Source organism: Haliotis cracherodii, unplaced genomic scaffold (genome assembly GCF_022045235.1).
Source record: "Haliotis cracherodii isolate W230 unplaced genomic scaffold, xgHalCrac1.p SCAF_4, whole genome shotgun sequence".
Lineage (NCBI taxonomy): Eukaryota > Metazoa > Mollusca > Gastropoda > Lepetellida > Haliotidae > Haliotis > Haliotis cracherodii.
Genome location: NW_027266297.1, coordinates 34,188,576 through 34,214,335, shown reverse-complemented (window position 1 = coordinate 34,214,335; position 25,760 = coordinate 34,188,576). Strand labels below are relative to the sequence as shown.

General features: G+C 39.8%; 1 protein-coding gene across 1 annotated transcript in view; it reads left to right on the top strand.

Moving 5' to 3' along the window:
- The first annotated feature begins 5,181 nt into the window (after positions 1-5,181).
- The window catches only part of LOC139479264 (histone acetyltransferase KAT6B-like), a 31,598-nt gene continuing 11,019 nt past the window's right edge, over positions 5,182-25,760 (top strand). The window contains exon 1 of the mRNA XM_071262130.1: positions 5,182-5,899. Coding sequence (XP_071118231.1) covers positions 5,300-5,899 — 600 coding nt within the window. The 5' untranslated portion in view covers positions 5,182-5,299. The remainder of the gene's footprint in view (positions 5,900-25,760) is intronic.

Genomic DNA, 25,760 nt, shown 5'->3' with positions numbered 1-25,760 from the left:
GGGGTACTGGGGTACTATCCTTCCACAGGATCCCCGAGGCGTGACGAACATGCATGGGGTACTGGGGTAATAACCTTCCCCAGGATCCCCGAGACGTGACGAACATGCATGCATGGGGTATTGGGGTAATATCCTTCCCCATGATCCCCGAGGCGTGACGAACATGCATGGGGTACTGGGGTAATAACCTTCCCCAGGATCCCCGAGACGTGACAAACATGCATGCATGGGGTACTTGGGTAATATCCTTCCCCATGATCACCAAAGCGTGACGAACATGCATGGGGTACTGGGGTATAATTCTTCCCCAGGATCCCCGAGGCGTGACGAACATGCATGCATGGTGTACTTGGGTAATATCCTTCCCCAAGATCCCCGAGGCGTGACGAACATGCATGGGGTACTGGGGTAATATCCTTCCCCATGATACCCGAGGCGTGACGAACATGCATGCATGGGGTACTTAGGTAATGTCCTTCCCCATGATCACCAAGGCGTGACGAACATGCATGGGGTACTGGGGTATAATTCTTTCCCAGGATCCCCGAGGCGTGACGAACATGCATGCATGGGGTACTGGGGTAATATTCTTCCCCATGATCACCAAGGCGTGACGAACATGCATGGGGTACTGGGGTATAATTCTTCCCCAGGATCCCCGAGGGGTGACGAACATGCATGCATGGGGTATTGGGGTAATATCCTTCCCCATGATCCCCGAGGCGTGACGAACATGCATGGGGTACTGGGGTAATAACCTTCCCCAGGATCCCCGAGACGTGACAAACATGCATGCATGGGGTACTTGGGTAATATCCTTCCCCATGATCACCAAAGCGTGACGAACATGCATGGGGTACTGGGGTATAATTCTTCCCCAGGATCCCCGAGGGGTGACGAACATGCATGCATGGGGTACTTGGGTAATATTCTTCCCCATGATCCCCGAGGGGTGACGAACATGCATGGGGTACTGGGATAATATTCTTCCCCATGATCCCCGAGGGGTGGCGAACATGCATGGGGTACTGGGATAATACTCTTCTCCATGATCCCCGAGACGTGACTAACATGCATGGGGTACTGGGATAATATTCTTCTCCATGATCCCCGAGGGGTGACGAATACTTGGGGACATATACTTTCGGGGAATACCCACGGGACTAAAGACATATTTGCAAAACCTCATTTGATTGTGTTATCCTGGTGGGGCACACTAACTAGATGGAAACAAATCTTATCAAAATCAGATCTAAGTTCACGCTGCCGCTAAACAAAGATCTGAGGACATCCCATTACGGGTCATGTCAGAACGAACTTTCGCGAACTTTGACCGACCACTGAAACGACTAACAAGAAGTCGACATCAGCCAATTAGAAAGCAGCTTTCTTGAACTTTACGGCACTCGTTTCAACCTGGCTTCCATTTCAGAATACGCTTGAAAAATATGTTGACACAGTTCTCGATAACAATTTTGAAAGCTGAACAAACGAACATTCCCGAATGTCTAATATATGGTTGAGATTGTATGGCAGTGCTTCCCACGTACTGTGCAACGCCTCCTCCGTTCAAATGTATATCCCAAGGAAGCGAGAGACAGACGATAATTTTGCCGGAATCAGTCGTACGGGCCGTTACTGTCGTTCGGAATACACCGTGTTAACGTTTTCGTGATTGCATTATTAAAAAACACATTCCGACTGTCATGATCTGGTAAGCGCCGCTTTGGTTGGTCGGATGAAAGGTCGTTTTGGCGTGACCCGTAATGGGATGTCCTCAGATCTTTATTTAGCGGTAGCGAGAACTAAGAGATCTGGTTTTAATGAGATTGGATGAAAACCTGTGCACAGTGTATGTACACCAATGAAGAATGTGAGTTAATTTAATGATGATGATGAAGATGATGATGATGATGATGATGATGATGATGCTTCATGAGCTCCGCAAATCTTTAGCCCGATTTATGTAGGTCTGGTTTTGTTGTTGTTTAAACCTGCACTCAGCAATATTCAAGCTATATGACGCCGGCCTATAAATGATCGTGTCTGGACCAGACAATCTCGTGATTGATATTGTGAGCAACGATCCACGCCGATGGGGTACGATGACATGCAACCAACCAAGTCACCGAGGCTGACCACCCGATCCATTTGGTCGCTTCTCACGACCTGATGTGGAACACGGTGACCCATGGCCAGTCGTCGGAGGCGCCGCAATTCACTGTGCAGAGTTTCGCCAATTGGGCACGCTGGAAACCTGTGATTATGGGTTCGAATCCCGTTTCGCCACGATAATGTTTCTAAGTTTGTCAGCACCATACCCGTGTTCACTAAAATGCATGGTAAACGTGCGAGACCTGCTTCACTTCAGGCTTTCCTCACACATTAACCTGACACGATGTGAAGTAACTGGAATACTGTTAAAAGCGGCGATAAACCCAATTCACTCACTTACAACCGGCATTGGTTGTTTGCACCCTATATTCTAACCCGCGAAATACCCACTTTGTTCCATTGTATGTTCCCGTGCACATGGAATATCATGACATGGTGTATTTGTGCTTTTGCGTGTACGTATTTACAATAACATGTTGCCATGGATTACATTGTACATGTATTATAATATACCATTTTACCACATAGTTATACTGAAATTGCAATAAACAAACACCCACAACATATACGCGTGCACATGGGTGTACATAAGCACGACAAACGTGAATAAAACAGACGCGCGTTTAGTTGTTTATGCGTCAATAAACTGTTTTATAGCTAAAATGGATAGAATTATCATTAAACCGCCCGCATGTTATCAGAAATGAGCGGGCCACTGTAACTTGATAATGCCCTCATATTACTTGACGACGGGCCATTATCACGCCCGTTGTTAGGTGACGTCAAAGGATAGGATCGGTGACGTCACGTTCAATAGTGACGTCATCTAATTAGTTCTATGACGTTTCCATATAGTAAAAGTGGGTAAGTGACATTCGTGTTGATTGCAGTAAATGTTTCAAACACGATATTTTTATTTGATAAAAAATTCCATCCATTTTAGCTATAATAACGGTAACGCTATATTTCTGGGCATTATCATTTGCAGAAGCCCTCGGTCTTTTCAACTGCCCTCCTTCGTCGGCAGTTAATGGAAGACCTCGGGCTTCTGCAAATGATAATGCCCTGAAAAATAGCGTTACCCTTATAATATGACGATCTTTTTATTTGATAAAAAATTCCATCCATTTTAGCTATAATAACGGTAACGCTATATTTCTGGGCATTATCATTTGCAGAAGCCCTCGGTCTTTTCAACTGCCCTCCTTCGTCGGCAGTTAATGGAAGACCTCGGGCTTCTGCAAATGATAATGCCCTGAAAAATAGCGTTACCCTTATAATATTATGAGGGTAACGCTATTTTTCAGGACATTATCCTTTTCAGAAGCCCGAGGTCTTCCATTAACTGCCGACGAAGGAGGGCAGTTGAAAAGACCACGGACTTGTGGGTCCGTGAAAAGACCGAGGGCTGAAGAATAGCGTTGCCGTTAGTATAGCTAAAATGGATGGAATTTGTTATCAAATAAAAAGAAACAACAATATCGGTATTCAAACATTCACTGCAATCACTTACTGACCCTCTTTTACAAATATGGAAACGTCATAGAACAAACCAGATGACGTCATTATTGAACGTGACGTCACCTATCCCTATCTTATGACGTCACCTAACAACGGGCGTGATAATGGCCCGTCGTCAAGAAATATGCGGGCATTATCAAGTTACAGTGGCCCGCACATTTTTGATAACATGCGGGCGTTTTAATGATAAGTATATCCATTTTAGCTATAATATACAATATGATATTCGTAATTTGATAATTATTACCCCGGGCAATGGATCAGTGTGAACTCGATTTTAATTCACATCTCCCTGGGGAGTATACAGCCAATATATATTACCCATATATCTCCCTGGGGAGTATACAACCAATGCATATTATCCATATATCTCCCTGGGGAGTATACAGACAATATTTTTTATCCACATATCTCCCTGGGGAGTATAAAACCAATATATAATATCCATATATCTCCCTGGGGAGTAAACAAACAATATATATTATCCATATATCTCCCTGGGGAGTATACCACCAATATATATTATTCATATTGCATGCATTCTCACCATTTGCAAGGATCGCATTTGGCCGCGCAGATGATAATAATTATAGCTACTCCCCTTTAAACATTCTTATTTTATCATGGATCAAATGATTACTTTTAAATATGCGATGAGAGATTGAATGGTCAAATTGGTTAATCTCTGGTAAGACTTAACACACAAAACAATATTATTGAAGAAAAATAAATAGGAGCTTTACGGTAGGAGAGCGCCTTGAGTGTTGTTTGGCATACGCACAAGTGTAGGATTAAAACCAATACGCAACATTATTTTGTACTAGGTGAAATATTCATTTAGGCGTATACCTATATATAGCTCTTTTGTTTTGTTTTATTATTTACAAGTAACAGCAGACATATTTGTCTATTTCAAGTGGGGAGGTCCCAATGAAAATGAATAAACCATTTTTATAAACATGTATAGGTTATGTAGCTGTTCGTGGTATTTTAACCGATTAACCATCTGTCACGTCAGGGAAATTATGTATGTCATGTTTATTACGAGTAACTCCTGCCGTTGTAGATTACTGCATGAGCATAGGTAAGCTATACAACCGACGCAGAGACAGCTTCACAAATTACAACTCCACACTATGTATCTGTTCTAGATCTGTATTTGTAACCCTCTTTTTGTCACAAGGTACATAATGTATGATTTGTTTCAATCGAAAGTTCGAATCAATAGTAAAGTATTTATCAATTTAACCTACAAAACGTATATATGGTGTCTGAGCCGTATAGTGGGGTGAAGTGGCAGACGTGTTTCGTGATAATATACACGTATATAACACGACGACTGACTCTGTAGCGATATATGCAGAATACCACATGTTAATATAGGATATATCCTAGCAATATGCGCCTGCAGTAGCATTTTCACCGCTATATTGAACATAAAAGACGTGCGGACAGTCGCGTTGTGCATTGACGCATTTCTCTGACAAAGCGTCTGACCTATCCCATAATGCAACTTTGAGCGCAGCTGCACATGCGCACTGGACGAAAGCGATGTCCTAGGTCGCATTTCTCGGTAGGCCCTAACTTTCTTCAATGCAGGATTTTGACGTTTACCCGGCTCGTAAGGCATGACAAGGGTGGTGTTACGGTAGAAGAAACAAGTATGGCTAACCCGAAATACCGGGACTGGATTCTAGAGACGATTGATCAGCTGCGGAAGAGAAAAGCTCGGCCGGACCTCGAGCGCATTTGCCACATGGTAGAACGAAAACACGGGCTGAGTTCGCGAGAGACGGAAGCGCAACTAGAAAAGCTGGTTGACTCAGAAATAGTGATAAAAGTAGACTATAAAGGCAACACGAGCTATAGAAATGGGGCCAAATGGAAGAAGAGTCATTTAGGAGGGGTTGTTTTGAATTCCAGCACAGCTAGCAAAAGACTTCACGATGCGATCACCGAACTCAGTCATAGCCAACCCACTCAGAATCAGGAAACGGAACGGTTCGGGATAAGTATACGTGACATTAAAAACTGGCTGCAATCGAATTTTGACGACGAAGTGCCACTGAAAAGTCCAATTAATATTGTGCTTCAGAGGGAAATTGATGCAGGAAGGATTGAAAAATTACAGAATGGGAATTTTTCTTTACCGTCATCTGGGCATAAAGTGACGAGGCCTAAAACTTTGGATGTTAAACAAATCGCCGGCACTCCGTCAAGAAGAGGACGGCCCCCGAAAAACAAGAACCTTGGCTTTAAAAAGGTCGGTTCTACCTACAATTTTTAAGGTGTTATCATGATAATTTCTTTTATTCTACTTTATGATATTTACTTCCTTTTCATTGGACGGGTTAAGTTTAATTTTCTATTATTTCTTTAAATGATGTTGCGCGCCTTTAATGATTTTAGGTTTTAGTGCATTGCAGATATTGATATGGTCATACTATTCTGTAATAATGTAAACGCGTTTTTCAGCTGAATTAATATTGATATTTTACATGTTAATATTAACTTTAGTCAAAACAATTTTTTTTTTTTTTGTGACGGACAGACCGCGAAACGCATTTCGATGACTGGGATACGGGACACTCACTCATTCACTGATGGAATTTCAGCGCCGGCGCTCCGGTGTTGTGTTTTAACTTATCATTTCAACGACATATCGTATATTTCAACGTAGAACAGTTGTTATTCATCCGTGTTCTCTGAAAGGAAACACATCTTTGATAACAAACCGATATATATATACTGCCACAGGAAGGGCCCAGCCTTTTTACACGTGTGCGTAGCTGATTAACGTTAAATGGGTCGATCGTTTTCCTTTTCTCCGCTGAAACAATAATCGATAACTGTTTACTTCTGAATGACAGCGAGTACACGGTGCAAGCGTGAATACCCTCACGTACAGTTGTAGGTCGCGGCTGTCAATTGAAATAACGCTGAGCTAAAATACATAACCCGATTCTTATCGGGAAATTTTTCGTCGATGCTAGTTACCTCCGGACAGTCGCGCATGAACGTGGGTTATTTTCGCCGGCACAAGAATTTGTTCTATTTCCGAGTTTCTAATACATTTCAGGCTTAAAACGTAAGTTGGTCGCCGGAAAATAGTATGATGGTGTAAGTCGTTTACAGCCAGGGAAAGATAATCAGGGTAATTTCGTAGCATTACGAACTGAATGAAACAAGCAAGTGCCGGTATGGCGACCACGCCCGGATATATATACAAACATGTCCTCATTTCGCTTTTTCGTTCACGTTGGGACCACAGCGCACAACACCAAGCGATATTCAGTTCCTGAAAATCAATAACTCATTTGAATGAACTGTTCTGTTTCCAACAGAATTACCTGTTATTTTAATCTTTTATACAGATTATTTCTTTGGTACTTCCATTATTAAGGATCACTGGAACTAAAGGCTGTGGCCACTTCCATTATTAAGGATCACTGGAAAAAGGTCATCGGAAAAAGTATTTCCTGAAAGGAAAGGGTGTTGATAGGAAGGGGGGTTTGTAGGGGTGGGGGGTTTGTAGGGGTGGGGGGAATAGGGTCAGAAAGGGGATAGGGTTAATGGAGAAGATAAATTGGAGATAATTAAATCACACACACATACATAATAAATAGCAAAAAAGTAACAGTGATGTCAAAAGACTTTTTATATTATTATCATTATGATGATGCTACATCATAACAGTGATACGCTGATGAACTCCAGAAAGGAGAAAGGACTTTGCATATAAAATAGAGTATTTATAAAATATTTCCTATATTTTAATATATATGATAAAAACAAACTTTGAGCTAAATTAAATCTGTTTATAGGCAAACACTTTCAGTTCTAAAGAGCATCTTCAGGCCATATACAGAACATGATATATATGTTTTTATTCAAGTGTATTATTTTACATACATACATTACTACAGATTTCACAAAGGCCTATGTTATTGCAATCTTAAAAACTTCTTTCCAAGGCGATGCAGTTAACTAACTGTAAAAGTCCAGTTTCCACGTTGGGATGTCTTGGCTGACCAGTGGCTATTATGACCATGTCTCTTCTATGTCCCTCCTATTGACCAATGAGATTCCTCCTCTCATGTCACTTGCATTTGCCTCAAACAAAATGGCGGCACCTAGTCAAGACGATTTGATTGACAATCAAAAGCTATATTGTGATAAAAAAAAAATTCCTTTGCGAAGTGCAATAAATCACTTGAGTTCCTTAATTAAAAACATTAAAAGATTTGGAAAATAAATGTTGGCGCCGAGTTGGCAGTACACATGCTTTGCAATTCCTGCAATCGACCAAAATCTGCACTGAACCGGATGTCGATATCGTTACGCGTTTCTCCAGCCAAAATATAACTACACAATTCCAGGTTAGTTTGGCAAGGGTGGAAACTTTAAGTCAGTTAACTCCCTTACCTCAGGAAGATGACCCTGCTTTTCTGAAAGGTCCAGTATTATTCAAATAAATCTGAAGCTCTTTACAAACATGAGTATTTCTGGATTGTAAACACTATTGCGGCAAGCAGGCAACCTGTATGAGGCACCAGTAATTCATGAAAAATATATCATCCACCTCTGAAGATCCGGGCTAGAATAGGTCTTCAGCAACCCATGCCATGCTTGCCGTAAAAGGTGACTATGCTTGTCGTAATAGGCGACTAACGGGATCAGGTGGTCAGGCTCGCTGACATGGTTGATGTCATCGTACCGCAATTGCATAGAACGATGCTCATGATGAAAATCACTGGATTGTCTGGTCCAGACTCGATTATTGACAGATCTCCGTCATATACCTGGAATATTGCTGAATGTGGCGTTAATCAACAAATAAACAAACAATATCGTCCATTATTTGTGATCTGTTGGAGAAAGATAATTATGTGTAGGCAGACACAGATATTCATATTGTGTTCTATTTGAATGTTGTTTAAAAATTCAATATTTATTACTTTTTTTGGAAGAGAATATTTTATTGGCTCTTGATGCCTTACAATCCAAATCACCTCCTATGGCTTTAGAATTAAACAGAAACATCAATTATACATGAATGTAGCTGGTGTAGTTATATGGCTGTCCCACGGATACGCTTGAACCATACACCAAGTGATGCATCAAAGTTGTTACTCGTTTATTATTTATAATCCTGAAAAATAGAATAGACTTAACAATGGGTATACTGAATAGAAATTTATTATCCAAAACTGGAGATACGGCTAGCTGCAATAAATTTGCATCACAATGCTTTGCAGATCATTGTGATGTCATTTTTTACAGTGATGTCACATTCAAATGACATCACTAATCTCTATGCTCCAGAGGGCGGTCGGGTAGCCTAGTGGTTAAAGCGTTCACCTGTCACGCTGAAGACCCGGGTTCCATTCCCGACCGACATGGGTACAATGTGATAAGCCCATTTCTGGTGTCCCGTGCCGTGATATTGCTGGAATATTGCTAAAAGCGATGTAAAACAATACTCACTCACTCACTCACTATGCCCCAGAATGTTTTGCAGTAACTTTTACATTCACGACACTGCTTATGACAGATGCAACTTTAAATGTTCAGAAACATGGAATCTGACAAACAGGCTAACACGAAGTGAAATTCAGTTGCGATTTGCTGTAAAGCAATGTATACTTTACAGTAAATCTGCACTGACTGTCAAAATACATGGAATTCAATAATAAGTGATGATGTTTTCTCCAAGACTGGCAGGTAGAAATAAATATTCACAGGTAGGAATAAATATTCACCTATCCTGATGTTACCAGCTACAGGATAGCAATGGCAGCTATTTCAGACACTGCTTTGGAAAACTGAAATGACAAACAATATAGTGTCTTCCTTTGAGCTGAATGAATTTTCTTGTACAGACACTGTGACGAAAACAACCGAAACTGCCAAGCAAATCTACAGTACTTTGGCAGGTCTGAATCTAAGACTCTCTGCCTCCTTTCTTTTATATATTTAAAAGGCAGTTTGCCAAAAAAATCATATTGATATTAGCCTACAGCATGAGGTAAGTTCTATGTTAATTATTTAATGGCAACTTGATGATGGATGTAATATGATGTATCTCTTATCATATTGTCTTTATGTTGTCATTGGCAGATATACCTTAACTGGTGACATCCAACGTATATCTGGAAAGTTGAGTGAAAATAAGTCCTTTTTATTACTGGTAGTAATTAGTGGTGATTATTGAGGGCAATTTTACTATTTCAGAGGTGTTGTGATAGTTAAAACACTTTCGTGATACCATTGCAATCTCATTAGAATCAGATCTTTTCACTTAAGTACGATACCCCTCTGCGTGCGGATCTAACAAACTATCCCTAGGAGGTCACGGCAGGTGAACTTTTCTATCAGCCAATTTGTGACACGGTTTCTAAATTCTCAGTACAAGAGAGGAAAGCATTAAGACCAGCATATCTGACTTCTGTTGCAAAAATGAATTTAAATAGGTAGTTCTGAATGGAAATAATTAAGGCTGCACAAAAACATACTTATTTGGATATTTCCATTGCATGTACACCAAGAGGAAAAGGATTTGATGGAATATGTTTGTGTGTCTTGTTGGTTTCCTTTTGTTGAAGTATAAATTTCCTGAGCAGTGTGTTAAAAAAATGAAGCTGAAAATTTAGAAAAGCTGTCATCTGATTGGCTCAAGAACCCACGCATCTATCATTTAGATTGGTCAGTCAACTTTCGCTCTGGGTTCCCATGATGAGGCATCCTCCAGTGGTGTGATAGCCAAGTAAAGGTTTGTCACTTCCTTAGGCAGGGAGGAGTCCTATTGGAGTAAAAATTCAGATTTAAATAACATTGGATACTATTACAATATAGGTACGACTAGGGATGTGGGATGTAACCGGTATACCTGTATAGTGCAATACGGCTGTCAGTAATAGACTTATCGTGATACAACCCTTGTGTATCAATATTTTCCGATGCAGTCACTGAAGAATTGATACATAATAATATAAATTATATCTACTATTTTGAGGCATTTTGGACTGGATTCCTGGATTGACAAGTTGAGTCATTTATACAGTACAAATATATATCAATAAAAGATTTTTTGTGCCCCAATACATATTGCAATATGTGTCGCAATACAGCTCTTATGACAAATAGGCGACTAACAGGATCGAAACCGGCATGTTTAGAATCAACTAGCAATGTTTCAACTGACAAATCTATTGTATCTAGCAGGAGTATCAGTGCTAAATTGTCTGTAACTGCCAAAGCTTCGTCTGCTGGCGCTAATGAGTGCAGGGATAACAAAGATAATGAAAAACGACCAAACGGGTGGACTAGGCCAGTGCAGCATGCATTTCATGAAGGTTGGCTGAAAGACTAACCAGAAACTATTGTCAAACATTCACAAAGCGTCAGGCACAGACACTGTAGAGATGTAACATTCCTCCCAAAGGAGTCTAAAAAATCTCTGCTGAGAGCTTTTGACACTCAGATGAGAAAAGATTCGGAAAAAAAAGTCTGATCTTTATATCAAAATAAACACTGTATACACATTATCCAAAGATGAGTTGCCTTTCACAAAGTTCAAACTGTCACTCTATAAAGATATGATAAGCATTAATGATATTAATGAATGAGTTATTCTTTACAGGTGTATAAAAGAAAAACACATGACATTATGTATAAGATAAATCTGGCGACTGAAAAGACCAGGTGGCTCCGAAGTTTTTTTTTCTTAGGAGCCAAAGAGTGTGAGTGAGTTGGGTGTAACGCCGCTTTTTACATTATTACAGTTATATCATGGCGTGTCAGCTTAATAAGGGGGGAAAGCCCGAAGTTATGCAGGTCTCAGACGTTTACCACTTCGATGAAACCCACAAGCACGGGTATGGTGCTGACAAACCTAGAAACTTAATTGGAGCGAACCGCGATTCGAACCCACAATCATAGGTTTCTGGTGTGCCCAAGGGATGCAACTCTGCACAGCGAATTGCGGCGCCTTAGACGACAGGGCCACCCATGCCCACCATAGGAGCCAAAGAAAATTAACCAGGAAGGCTGTTGCAATAGGGAGTTCCTGCCAATACCCACCTCCAGGAGTGACTATTGCAATAGTATTGATAAGAGCCTGTACCCAGGGTGCAAGTTTATTTGAAACATTCACTGGCCTGAAGTTATAACATATAATGACAACCACATTATAGTCATAGAAGAGGACTAGTGTCAATTCAGGGAGATGGATGACCCGTCAGCTGGAATATTGCTGAGTGTGGCGTTAATCAACTAACAAACAAATACAATGTTGTTTGTGTCATTTCAGGGTGTTGGATGTCATCGTATCTCAGTTGTGTACAACAATTCTCATTGTATTATTCATGTCTAGTCCAGACTTGATTATTTACAGACCACCGTCGGCTGGAATATTGCTGAGTGTGGCGTTAATCAACAAACAAACAAATACAATGTTGTTTGTTTGTTTATTTGTTGATTAACGCCACACTCAGCAATGTTCCAGCTATATGACGGCGGTCTGTGAATAATCGAGTCTGGACTAGACAATACAGTGATTGACATCATGAGCATCGATCCACGCAATTGGGATCGATGACATGCATCAACCAAGTCAGTCTGACCACCCAATACCGTTAGTCGCCTCTTATGACGGCAAACATGGGTTGCTGAAGACCTATTCTAACCCGGATCTTCACGGGCCAAATACAATGTTGATTTCCTTGCATTGTTCTATATATGTGCTTAAAACATCCGCCAAGTCTGAGGTATATCATATTTCTTGAGAAGCAAGGGAGGTTCCTTTTTTACAGCATGAAGGAAGTAATGAAGTTTGACTGGATACTCATAGACTATCATGTGTCTCTTCACATAAGGGGCGGTCGGGTAGCCTAGTGGTTAAAGCGTTCGCTCGTCATGCCAAAGACCCGGGTTCAATTCCTGACATGGGTACAATGTGTGAAGCCCATTTCTGGTGTCCCCCGCCGTGATATTTTTGGAATATTGCTAAAAGCGGCGTAAAACCATACTCACTCACTCACTCACTCACTCTTCACATAAGATGTGTCTGGGATAAGAATGAATGGGAAAACAGTATTTTATGAACATGATTAACAGTGTTTTGTTCATGTTATTGTATCGATCACTATTATCGATAACATAGTGCGGCAGAGATATATTTCCTATTGTCATTGATGTATTGTCATTGGGTCAAGGACAGCTGGGAGCATTCATACTTTGATCAATAGTTACATGTGTGGTAATATTATTACCACACACTAAAGAGGCAGATGGTGAGGTATTAATTCTGTATGTCACACGAGTATGTGCACAGTGGACATTGTTTTACTTGTTATGATCGGGGCAATGATGGACCAGTTGACTGAGGTGCTGCATTATGCTGTGCAGAGTTGAGTCCCTTGGGCATGCCAGAAACCTATGATCATGGGTTTGAATCCCGGTTCTCCCCAATATGTTACTAGGTTTGTCAGCACCATAACTTAATCATGGATTTCACCAAAGTGGTAAACGTTTGAGACCTGCATCACTTGGGGCTTTCAAGCTGATGTGACGTGATATAACTTGAATACTGTTCAAAGTGGCGTAAAACACAATTCACTCTCTCACTCATGATTGGATAAGTATGACCTTTCCAAGGTCACACAGGAAAGATCATGAGACTTCTGCAAGATATAATTCATAGTAAATCAAAAAACACCTGAAATAAAACACTTCAATTGCTCTATATGTTCTAAGTTATAACTTAATAAAGTTTTACTTTAGACATCATACAATCAAGCAATATCAAGGGAGAACCCGTGTGGAATGTGGGTTAAATTCGACCCCCAGATGACTTAATGGATCTGCTGGTCAGACTTGGTGACCCAGTTAATGGCATGGAACATTGTTTAAAATAATGTTGAATTGTCTGCTGCAACCTTTCTTTGACATGTCATACAGCTTGAATATTGCTGGGTGTTGTCAAATAATGCACACACACAATACAATTTTGTATCAGGATATTTGAATATTTCATAACAAAGTTTGTGATAATTAAAATTCATTTTATTGAAGGAAGTCATCGGATTCCCAGAGTAAGAAACTAGTATTCATTATGTAAGTGTTTGTGAGGCTTCTTTTGACTTGAGACCAGTAAAGATCCGGTGGAGAATAGGTCTTCAGCAACCAATCCTTGCTGTAAAAGGCGACTATGCTTGTCGTAAAAAGTGACTAAGGGGATCGGGTGGTCAGGCTCGCTGACTTGTTTGATGCATGTCATTGATCCAAAATGCGTGGATCAATGCTTATGATATCAATCACTGGATTGTCTAGTCTGGACTTGATTATTTACAGACCGCCATCATATAGCTGGAATATTGCTGAGTGCGGCGTTAAACAACAAACAAACATTTACATTGGTGTACAGTAGCAGCCGAGGTTTGCCAAACGCTGCACAATGTTTACACAGAGGATGCATTCTCTCAATACGTGTATCTGCTGATGGTGTGCATCTCTCAGCGTGTGTCTAGTAGATCAAGAGTGCGGCGTTAAACAACAAACCAACCAACCAATCTTTTGACTTGACTGAATCCTCATCTACAGTTCTTCTTTTGTGTTCGTATAGCATCATAAATAAAGTGCAGGCGATTCCAGGGCATTTGATTGGCTAACCAAGCAATTTTGTTTGTGTTTGTGTTTCTTTTAACCGAAATATAATTAGGCCACGCCCACAAACAATGTGCTGTTTCCTGATTGGCTGATAGTAGAATGGGCGTTTTTTTTTTTCATTATTGCACTGCATGATTGTTGTCTGCAGTTTTATAGATTAAATGAGCAGTCTGAAATTATTGTTGTTGACATTTTTTTGTGTAAGAATTGACTTTTATGGAGTTTATGGAGTTATAAACGTAAACACTGATGTGCTACACAGATGTATACAGTTTGCACATTGTTTTCAACATTTATACCTCTACCAAGTGTGCAGCAAATGTCAGTAAAAATTCCCAAATTGGAATTAAGACATTCCAAATTCATATCATGTGAGGGCTTGGTCGGGCTGACTTGTATTTCACTAGTGTCAGGACCAATAAAGAGGATGAGTCACTTTTGATGCTTTACTGCTTAGTCTTATCAGGAAGACTATACAAAGAGGGAGTGGGCACAAATTAGCACCACATCTACAATCTGTCGTGGAGCCGGTAATTAGTGTGTTCCTTGCTGACCAGTGGTCACGCTCCAGTGCACTCAATGGCAATTCAGTGCGAGATAGTGAGAAATGGGAATATCTCTGTTCACTGGTTCTGTGGCTGCTTGAAAATACATGAAAACACAGTCGGGATAGCGCCGGGAACCAGAGAAAACAGCAGAAATTGAATCCGATAGTGTCGTGTCCCTTTATCGCTCTATGTTTTCCTGCTCCTGATGCCTCTGTGGATTCTAGCTACATCGAAAACAGAAGACATTTCAAGACGGATATCAATATGAACCAAGAGAAAAAAATCAATATGAACTATGAGAATTAATAAAAATATCTGAATAAAGTTTAGCTATCATCTTCCTGAGGCAAGGGAGTTAACTGACTGTAAAAGTCCAATTTCCACCCTTGCCAAACTAGGCAGGAATTTCTTGGCTTGATCGTAGCACCACCAGTGGCTATTATGAGTTATGTCCCTTTTATATGCCCCCTACTGACCAATCAGATTCCGCCTCTCGTATCACTTGCATTTGTTTCAAACAAAATGGCGGTGCTCAGGAAGGACGATCTGATTGAGAATCAAAATCATTTTTGTTATATGAGGTCCTATTTTGCAAAGTGCATCCAATCATGTTAGGCTTGATGAAAAACGTGAAAAGATGTGAAAAATACCTGTTGACGCCGAGTTGTAAGTACACATGCTTTGCAAAACCTGCAATCATCCGAAATCTGCACCTCACTTTTCAAACCGGATGTCTATTTTGATTGGACTATGCATAGACTTGTTAGTCCAGCCAAAATATAACTCCATAATTGCAGCCTAATTCGCAAGGTTGCAAACTGGACTTTTATAGTCCGTTAACTCCCTTGCCTTGGGAAGATGTAATGCTATGGGCTGATGTAGCCACAGTGCTATGTAAAAAAATGGTCCAGACAATTCCGCACACCCTACATTTTTTTTATATTTTTGTAAGAATGAATAAGAGGATGTTTTGTGGGACTCTGGATATCTGTGCAGAAGGTGCTCTCCTAACATTTGCCACTAAATATAAGAGGATATTGGGAATGACTATTGAGTGCCATGTTGTCTGACTGTAGATAGGATTTGTGATCTTAATCACTGGGCGTAACCATGCAGACAGGATCTCATTAGGGACTGTGATGTTGACATATGCCCAGTGAGCATGCTGAGTATTGGTGCCAGAGGTAACAGTTTTAATCAGAGGAAATTGGTACTGAATTCTTAACACAATGTTTTTAATTCTTTCATCATCTTGAAGATCCTCTCTTAGCTATCTGCTGGTATAATAGTATGGAAGAAACAGTCACAGATTATGGCTTGTGATATTTAAACGAACTTGACAAGTGAATGAATTTTAATGGTTATATCATTATGGTTTGTCAGATTGTAAATGTATAACTGTGATATAAATTATATCATTTTTATGTTCAATGTGGGGAAAATTTTCATGTTGGGAAATGTCCTACTTTCATAAAAAACTATGCAATCTTTTGGATACCAAAGTTGCACAAAATGTTCTCTTAACAATATGAGTTTATGCTTCTGAAATATGGAATTTAGGGAAGTGTTATAAAGTGTTTTTTTCTTGAACAAAAAGCCATTTGTACGATTGGTCACATTGTAAGCAACACATCTATGAGATGGATGAATTTGATGACAAATCACTGCAAATATAGAGAAAGCAGTTTCATGACAACTACTTACTATATATGTCACAAAACAGAAAATATAACTTGCCTTTTCTGTAGTGAAATAGACACTTTGTATCACTTTTCCTGAGTTAGCATACACAATCCCCTGAGAGCGTAAATTTGTCACCACAGATTTAAATCTTCTGATGCTACTGCACAAGCGCAGAAATTGTGCATGAGATTGAACGGAAATCACTGAGTGACCACTCCCTCTATATATAGACTCCCTGATTGTATGTAATTGAATGTAATGTTAATATACAAAGTTAAAAGAACTCGAAGAAAATGTGATCTTAACAAAAAAAAATCCAATTTGCTTGCCAAGGTCTCTTTATTGGAATCCTAGATATATCCTTTTACAAGGAACCTTACTAAACATTTAATTTCAGACTGCCATTGTGTATTTATGTCAATTTTGGTTTTAAGATAATTTCAGATTTTAAACCATCAAAAAATAAACTGCAGAAATCTACTTGTCCAACATTCTAAAATACCACGAGGGATGGTTTGGGTATGGAATTTCCATAACCCGGTATGTAAGGCCACACTTGGATGAAGGTATGGTTTACAGGTTTAATGCCAACCAGAAGGCACGTTTGGTCAATCCAAATATAAAAAAAAGCAATTAGGTTGCTCTGTATTGTGGTTTCTTTTGGCTTGAAACTTTAGGTGGTTTAGTGGAAAATATTTTATAGCTATTCTCTGTGACGTGCAGGATGTATAGTGTTTCTCAAGACAGGTGTCTTGTGACCGGAGACAACCTTATTACCCCCTCATGAAGTGGGAGGGGATATAGGACTGGGTGCTGTCCGTCCGTCCATCACGTTTCGTTTCCAATGCAAAACACATAAGTAAATTTTGCATATGTATCAAATCCATCTGAATTGGTGCCTTTTGATGTTTTTGTATTTCTAAAAGAAGTATTTGTGCATACACAGTTATGGCCCTCGATCCATGTTATTTTACTTTGTGCATAGTATGTGCAGTGGGGACATGTTTTGCCAGAAACTACTTAAGCTACATGAATGAAACTTTGCAAGCTTCGACTAGATTCGAAAATTGGTGACATGAATTATTTTTTTCTGGAGGAAAGGCCTTTTGTGTGTATTAATTTCACATTCAGTCAGATGTTCTCATGACGTAAAACCACCACAGGCGGTTTAAACATATTTATAATTCCATGAGAATTTTCATGTCCGGATCAGCAAGCAAGCTTTGTGGGCATGTTTGAATGACTCACCAGATAACATGGTTATAGCTTGCTACATGCCATAGAGACCAGGAATACAATGGTATAGTCTGTGTGTTTGAAAGAAATAGTAAGAAATCAAATTATTGTAGTTTAAATCTGTCTGAAAACAAGATAAAATCATGCACAGATTGAAGAATGTTTGTGTTAGTTTCTTTAGATTTATGTGGGTTGCCTTTCAATACCGAGTTAAGATCATATCCAGTGCCTATCTCTTCTTAAAGATATATAGGACTCTTTTTTGTATAGTTAACATGAACTTCCATACAATTCACTACTATATGAATGAGTGAGTGTGGTTTTACGCCGCTTTTAGCAATATTCCAGCATTATCACAGCGGGGCACCAGAAATGGGCTTCACACATTGTATCCATGTCGGGAATCGGCGTGACGAGCGAATGCTTTAACCACTAGGCTACCCGACCGCTCTACACTACTATGTAAACAAACGACATTCCAATGTGACCCATGGTGGGGCACAGTGAAACATTTTCTGATTGTCTGACATTTTGTCTCTGGTCATGTAAGTGAGTATTGTTTTACACCGCTTTTGTCAATATTCCAGCAATATAACAGTGGGGTTCACCAGAAATGGGCCCCACACATTGTACCCATGTGTGGAATCGAACCTGGGTCTTCGGCGAGACAAGCGCATACTTTAACCACTAGTCTACCCCATCGCCCTCTGGTCAGTTGAATTCTCCAAGTGAAACAAGAGAAGGGTTGTTCAACACGTTAGTGCCACTATTACCTACACCATGTACACCAGACTGCATCAGACCTCATCGATGTGAGGAAAACGGTTGTGGTCAGTGTGTCACGAGCCAGGGGCAAAGTGGGATGCCAGGATTAAATCCAGGTTCATTGCCAAGAATAACTCTTGAAATATGACTTTGAACTAAAATACACAAGAATATGACAAATATGTCATTTTTGGAATTTATTTCTATATTTAGTATTATTTACTAAAAAGTGTGAATACACTGAAGAGGTTTAGTTGAAAAAATGAAAATACATTGGATTTGATTTATTCAATAAAAACTTCAAATTTCAAATTTCTTTGCCTCACTCGTTGTTGCTTCTTTTAGACCGTTTATTGCCCATCCTTAAAAATGTATTTAAGCAGGATGTTCATAGTTGTGGGGTAAAATGCCTTCCTGCTTACTTGATCGACCAACACAACATTTCTTCTACAGTTGTGATTGAGGAAGTAGAGCATGTAGTGTACAGCTTAATGTTGTGTGTTGTTGAGCTGGGTGAACATGCGAGTCCAGAAGCCCTGTGATGCTCTGTGCCACAAGAAGAGGGTAAGCTCTCGGACTAGTATTCATGTAATTAGGCTGTTAACATAGCCTGAAGATCAAATGGGTGCTTTTGGGATATGTTTTAGGAATGGGGACGCTTGCTTATCGAATTCAAGTTTAGTGGAGATTCAGTGCCAAGTTTAATGGAGATTTAGTGCAATGTTTAGTGGAGATTTAGTACAATGTTTTGTGGAGATTCAGTACAATGTTTTGTGGAGATTCAGTATAGAGTTTAGTGGAGATTCAGTGCAAAGTTTAGTGGAGATTCAGTACAATGTTTAGTGGAGATTCAGTACAATGTTTTGTGGAGATTCAGTACAATGTTTTGTGGAGATTCAGTGCAATGTTTAGTGGAGATTCAGTACAATGTTTTGTGGAGATTCAGTACAATGTTTAGTGGAGATTCGGTACAATGTTTTGTGGAGATTCAGTGCAAAGTTTAGTTGAGACTCAGTACAAAGTTTAGTGAAGATTTAGTGCCATGTTTAGTGGAGATACAGTACAATGTTTAGAGGAGATTCAGTACAATGTTTAGTTGAGATTCAGTACAGAGTTTGTTGGAGATTCAGTGCAAAATTTAGTGGAGTTTTAGTACAAAGTTTAGCGGAGATTCAGTACAGAATTTGGTGGAGATACAGTACAATGTTTAGTGGAGATTCAGTACAGAGTTTAGCAGAGATTCAGTAGTAAAATAAATTGAATTAAAAAAAGATACATTAGTGTCTTGGAGGGGAAGGTTGACCTCTGTTGATATTGTTGTGAGGGATAGTATTGAGAGAGAGAGTGGGTAGTGGGGTGGCCGTTTCTGTCAATCATGATATTGCATGTATAAACTATTTTAAGCTTATGCATGAAGAGCTGGTACTTTTATGCAGTTTGTTTAGGAAGTGTGGTCTGAAAGTAATGAAAATACAAGACATTTTAACAAACAATTGTATCAATTTGTAATGAGGTATTTGCAGAATCTATTCGGAGTTAAGACCCTGATGGTGTGTTCATAATACAGCATTATCAAATAAACAGGGAAGCATGTACTGTAAACTATGTTTATAACGAACTGATGGATATAAAGAAATGTGTCCTGATCCCGTCCTTTTGCTGTATATATGCTTATAACGTTATAATGAACTAAAATTAGTGGTCCCTTTGAGTTCATTATCACTGTAGTTTACTGTGTTTGGCTAGCAGGTTTACTGACTGACTGACCTTTGACTTGAGAGATTAAGGTCAAGTTTGTTTAATGCAAAAGAAATATTTGGGGAGACTTTGTATTATGAAATCTTTTGATTGAGCAAATAAAAAAAATAATTACTAATGAAAACTTGTGTGATGTTAGGATTTTCCTGTAGCTGATTTTAACGACAGTGTGAGACTGACACTGTTATGAGAGAGACCACACAAGAAATTTAACATTTTGTCGAAGAGATAAGGGCTTTAAAGGGGATAATTCTTGTTTGGCTAAAGGTTTGAGCAGGACGGTAGCACTGTTAAATTTACATGGCTTAGGTGTGTTTGAACATAGAGAAAATATGTATAGTATTTGATAATAACTGGAGTTTGTTATTCCAGATTATCACCAGTAGGCTGATAGTGTTCAACAACAGTCATCGCCTGATGACTTATTCTAAGGGAAGAAACTGCTGTAAGGATATAATACTTGGTAATGTGGTCAGAAAGTTTAACAGGACTTTCCTTGAACCAGTTTTTGAAGCTCACTGCAATGTTTAACATTCAGGAAGTGTTTTGATGGCCACATGGTAAGCTCAGTGTTGATACATAATAGAATCTCTCCTGACACTATGTTGACAATATGGAGTGCTTGGAAACTTGTATTGAAGTGAAATGTTATTTGACTTTTGTCACTAGTTTCAAGTTCATTGACATGTATCTTAGCAGGTAAATATGATCCATGTTTATTTTAATTTGAAGACATTTTGCTTGTATCCCGTTTGTCGCCTTTTACGGCAAGTATGGGTTGCTGAAGACCTAGTCTACCCCACTAGTGTGTGTATGTGTATGGTTTTATGCCACTTTTAGCAATATTCCAGCAATATCATGGCGGGGGACACCAGAAATGGGCTTCACACATTGTAACCATGTTGGGAATCGAACCCGGGTCTTCGGTGTGACGAGCGAACGCTTTAACCACTAGGCTACCTGACCGTCCCTATTCACTCACTATCTTTGATTGTGATGTTTGATATTATTTTCAGTTATATTCCCTTTTATTATCACAAAAAAACCCACCCAGTTAGGTAAGAAATAGCTCGGAGAACACAAAGTCTGCTGGGATTCACTGTATACATCAAGGGGGACATGGGTGGCCCAGTCGTCTAAGGCGCCGCGATTCGCTGTGCAGAGTTGCGTCCCTTGGGCACGCCAGAAACCTATGATTGTGGGTTCGAATCCTGGTTCGCCCCAATTATGTTTCTAGGTTTGTCAGCACCATACCCGTGCTCGTGGGTTTCACCGAAGTGGTAAACGTCTTAGACCTGCATCACTTCGGGCTTTCCTCCCACATTAAGCTGACACGCCGTGATATAACTGGAATAATGTTAAAAGCGGCGTTAAACCCAACTCAGTCAGTCAGTATACATCATGTATTTGGCAGCAGAAGGGACAAAAGAATTCTTTTTCAACATGCCTGCAAACACAGTTTATTCTTTCGGCCCCTGTGGGTATTCTGGAGCAGTACTACATAAAGGCTGAATCTGTAAGGAATTTTAGGTAAGAATATGGGTCACCAGCAACCTATGCTAGTTGTATGTGGCAACTATATACATCGGTAGTCAGGGTCGGTAACTTGGTTGTTGTCATTGTATCCCAATTGTGTGGATTGTCTGGTCCAGACTCAATTATTTTCAGACCACCGTCATACAGCTAGAATATTGTTGAGTGTGGCGTTTAACAACAAACAAACAAAATCATAAGATCTGAATAACAAGGACTGGATGGCTACAGTGTTGTCATCTCACCACCAAAACATGTATCATTGCCCATTCTGTTGTCCACCTTTTTTCATGGACTAGTCTTTTTACAGGCCATCACAATATGTCCGGAAGATTCCTGACTGGCATTTAACAAGAGTGTTCATACAGGCTTGAAAAAGCCTTGAATTTTAAGTTCCCTCTTGAAAAGCCTTTAGTTTAAGTGTCAATCTTTAAAGCCTAGAAAGCGTCCCATATTTTCAAAGTTTTGAACTGTTACCAAAAAATAATGATAAACTTAGTTTATTTTATTCCATTTTTTTTCCCCCGCCGTGCGAAAGCGTGGAGCGGGGGATATAGTATTCACGACTGTCCGTCCGTCTGTACGTCCGTCCGTACGTCCCACCTGTTTGTTGCCGCAATATCTCAAGAACTAAACACTGGATTGTCTTCATATTTGGAACTATGGTGTATATACAGACTCCGCAGACACCAGTCGGTTTTGGTGACCTTGACCCCATTTTCAAGGTCACAGCAGGCAAATCTGCTTTTGAAGTTGGAAAACGATGTTGCCGCAATATCTCAAGAACTAATTGCTGGATTGTCTTCATATTTGGAACTAGGGTGTATATACAGACTCCGCAGACACCAGTTGGTTTTGGTGACCTTGACCCCATTTCAAGGTCACAGCAGGCAAATCTGCTTTTGGAGTTGGAAAACGATGTTGCCGCAATATCTCAAGAACTAATCTCTGGATTGTCTTCATATTTGGTACTATGGTGTATATACAGGAGGGGGACATTTCGTCACTTTATGACAAATACTTGTTGAAAATATATCTTGTTGGAAAATCTGTGATGTTCATATTACTTTTTAGGTCTAACTTATATTGATAGACTAAGGCTAATAACCCAACTAAAATAGGGTGTCACTTAGTCTGTGAAAATATATAATTTTAATGAAAACAAGGAACTAAATTTGAACTGAAAAGAAGCCACAGAGACAAGGTGCAGTGAAATCTAGACTTGCTTCATTTTGGGATAGAGTATTACAGTAAGGGCTGGGGAGAAGAGAAAGTACCATATTCGTCGTAATAAGCGCCCATGGCGATATTTGGTAATATATTTGCTTGTGAACAATCCCAATTGGCACCCCTTCCGATTGATCAATGTACACAAGACTTATTTATACGTGTATAATACGCACTCATGTGTTATATGCACCCTTAATTATGGGCAATTAAATTCTGGAAAAATATATCTGTCGTATATAAACAATTCAGGCTGTCAGCATAATCTTTTAATAATATTCTAATAAGAGCCCCCTATTTCTAATTTTGAGAGTGCCTTACGTGGAATACGGTAATAGGGTTTAGGGAGTGGGAAACCTGTGGAAAATCTAAGACTTGCTTTATCTAGGGCTATAGGATTACAGTAAGGGCAAATAATATGGTTCAGGGACTGTAAGACAGACTTATTGGGATACTGGAGTGAGTGAGTGAGTGAGTTGGGTTTTAACGCCGCTTTTAACAGTATTCCAGTTATATCACGGCGTGTCAGCTTAATGTGGGAGGAAAGCCTGAAGTGATGCAGGTCTAAGACGTTTACCACTTCGGTGAAAACCACGAGCACGGGTATGGTGCTGACAAACCTAGAAACATAATTGGGGCGAACCAGGATTCGAACCCACAATCATAGGTTTCTGGCGTGTCCAAGGGACGCAACTCTGCACAGCGAATCGCGGCGCCTTAGACGACTGGGCCACCCGTGCCCCCTGGGATACTGGAGTTAGGATGTATGTATCACAACACTTTCTTTGCTACACATTTCCATTACATATCACCATGTATCCGTCAGATAATAATTTGTTATTAAGGCATCGATGAATCACTGGGTATCCAATTCAGACTCTATTACTTAAATGCCACTGTCATATACCATATTTTCCCGATTAAACGCTGGGCCTTGAGTAATTGCTGGGCCTGGATTAGGTTTTATGTGTGGAATTCTACCCGTTATTATCTTTACGATTTAACACACGGGGTAAAAAGTGTCTAAAAGAAATGTACACCTGGACATGTTATGAAGGAATAATGGTAGATGGAACATTGCTGAGTGCAGCACAGCATTAGACAACAAAAAGCATCCAATAAAACATTAGGAAACATGTCACATGTTGTATTGTGCTGCATTTTGTATACTCAGCATCTTCCCGAGGCAAGGAGTTAACTGACTTTGAAAGTCCAGTTTCCAAGGCAGGAATTATGGAGTTACATTTTGGCTGGACTAACAAGTCTATGCATGGTCCAACCAAAATTGTGCACCGTTATCACAATATCGATCTTGATTATCGATCAGATCGTCTTGACTGGGCGCCGCCATTTTGTTTGAAACAAATGCAAGTGATACGAGAGGTGGAATCTGATTGGTCTAAAGGAGAGGCTTAAAAGGGACATAACTCGTAATAACCATTGGTGGCTTTGCGATCGAGCCCAGGAATTCAAGCCTAGTTCGGCAAGGGTGGAAACTGGACTTTCATAGTCAGTAAACTCCCTTGCCTCGGGAAAATGTATACTGAGTAGCCTTCACCAACACTCACAATATAAGCAACAATTGTACACTACAAATGTTTGATTTGGTGTATATGGTTCCAAGGTTTAGCAAACATCCTGATCCACTGAACAAATACCAGTGATCTTATCTCCTTCCACTGGATAATATTCTAAATCATCCTAAGTGAATTGAAGTGCCTTATTTTCAATTTTCTCAGAACATGAATACATTGACACCTATCATTGTTGTCACCTCGCCACCCATACAGGATGGTAGGTTCCAATAAGGTCATGTGAGATACAGAGCCTACAGCTCATTTGTTAGTCCTGCACCATGACCGTGGAATATATTTATTTTATGAAAAAATAATAATCTAGAAATGCATACAAAAGCAAGTCTAGCCAGCTCAAGCTAGCTCTATTCCACTATTCTGAAATCAGCATAGGGAATTTTTTTATTTTTAGAGTCAAGAAGGATATTGTGTAATATAAGATTTCAGAGACTAAATGTTAGTCTACTCATTTGTCAGAGGTTGCTAATGTTATTTAGCAACATTTAGCTAAATGGTGTTTTTGGCCTACTTAAAAAACCTTCTTCGAATTACTATCCTAATTTCACTTCCTCATACCAAAGTAGCCTACACATTGAATAGTACTTTGACCAACATCCGCACTCACACATTCATACACACACTCACATTTACCTTACATAGTCATGAAGACCCGTGAAGATCCAGGGTAGAATAGGTCCTCAGCAACCCATGCTTGCCGTAAAAGATGACTTGATTGTTTACAGACCGCCGTCATATAGCTGGAATATTGCTGAGTGGGGTGTAAAACAACAAACCAACCAACCAATTGTGTAGAGTGATGCTCGTAATGTAATTCCTTGGACCATCTGGTCCAGACTCGATTGTTTACAGACCTCCGTCATTTGGCTGAAATATTGCTGAGTGCGGCGTTAAACAACAAACAAACAAAAATCATATATATGATGTCATTATGATGTGATTTCACACACTTACTCTTCCATGTTACAACTTCATATGACATGCTTCATTTCATAACTGGTTGACCGATAATCAGATCATGTGAGATACAGATCTTTATAGCTCATTTGTTATGGGATATGACTTGCCTTTGCATGTGTTTGTGATGGGTGCCACTGGCAGGGCAGAAAATGCT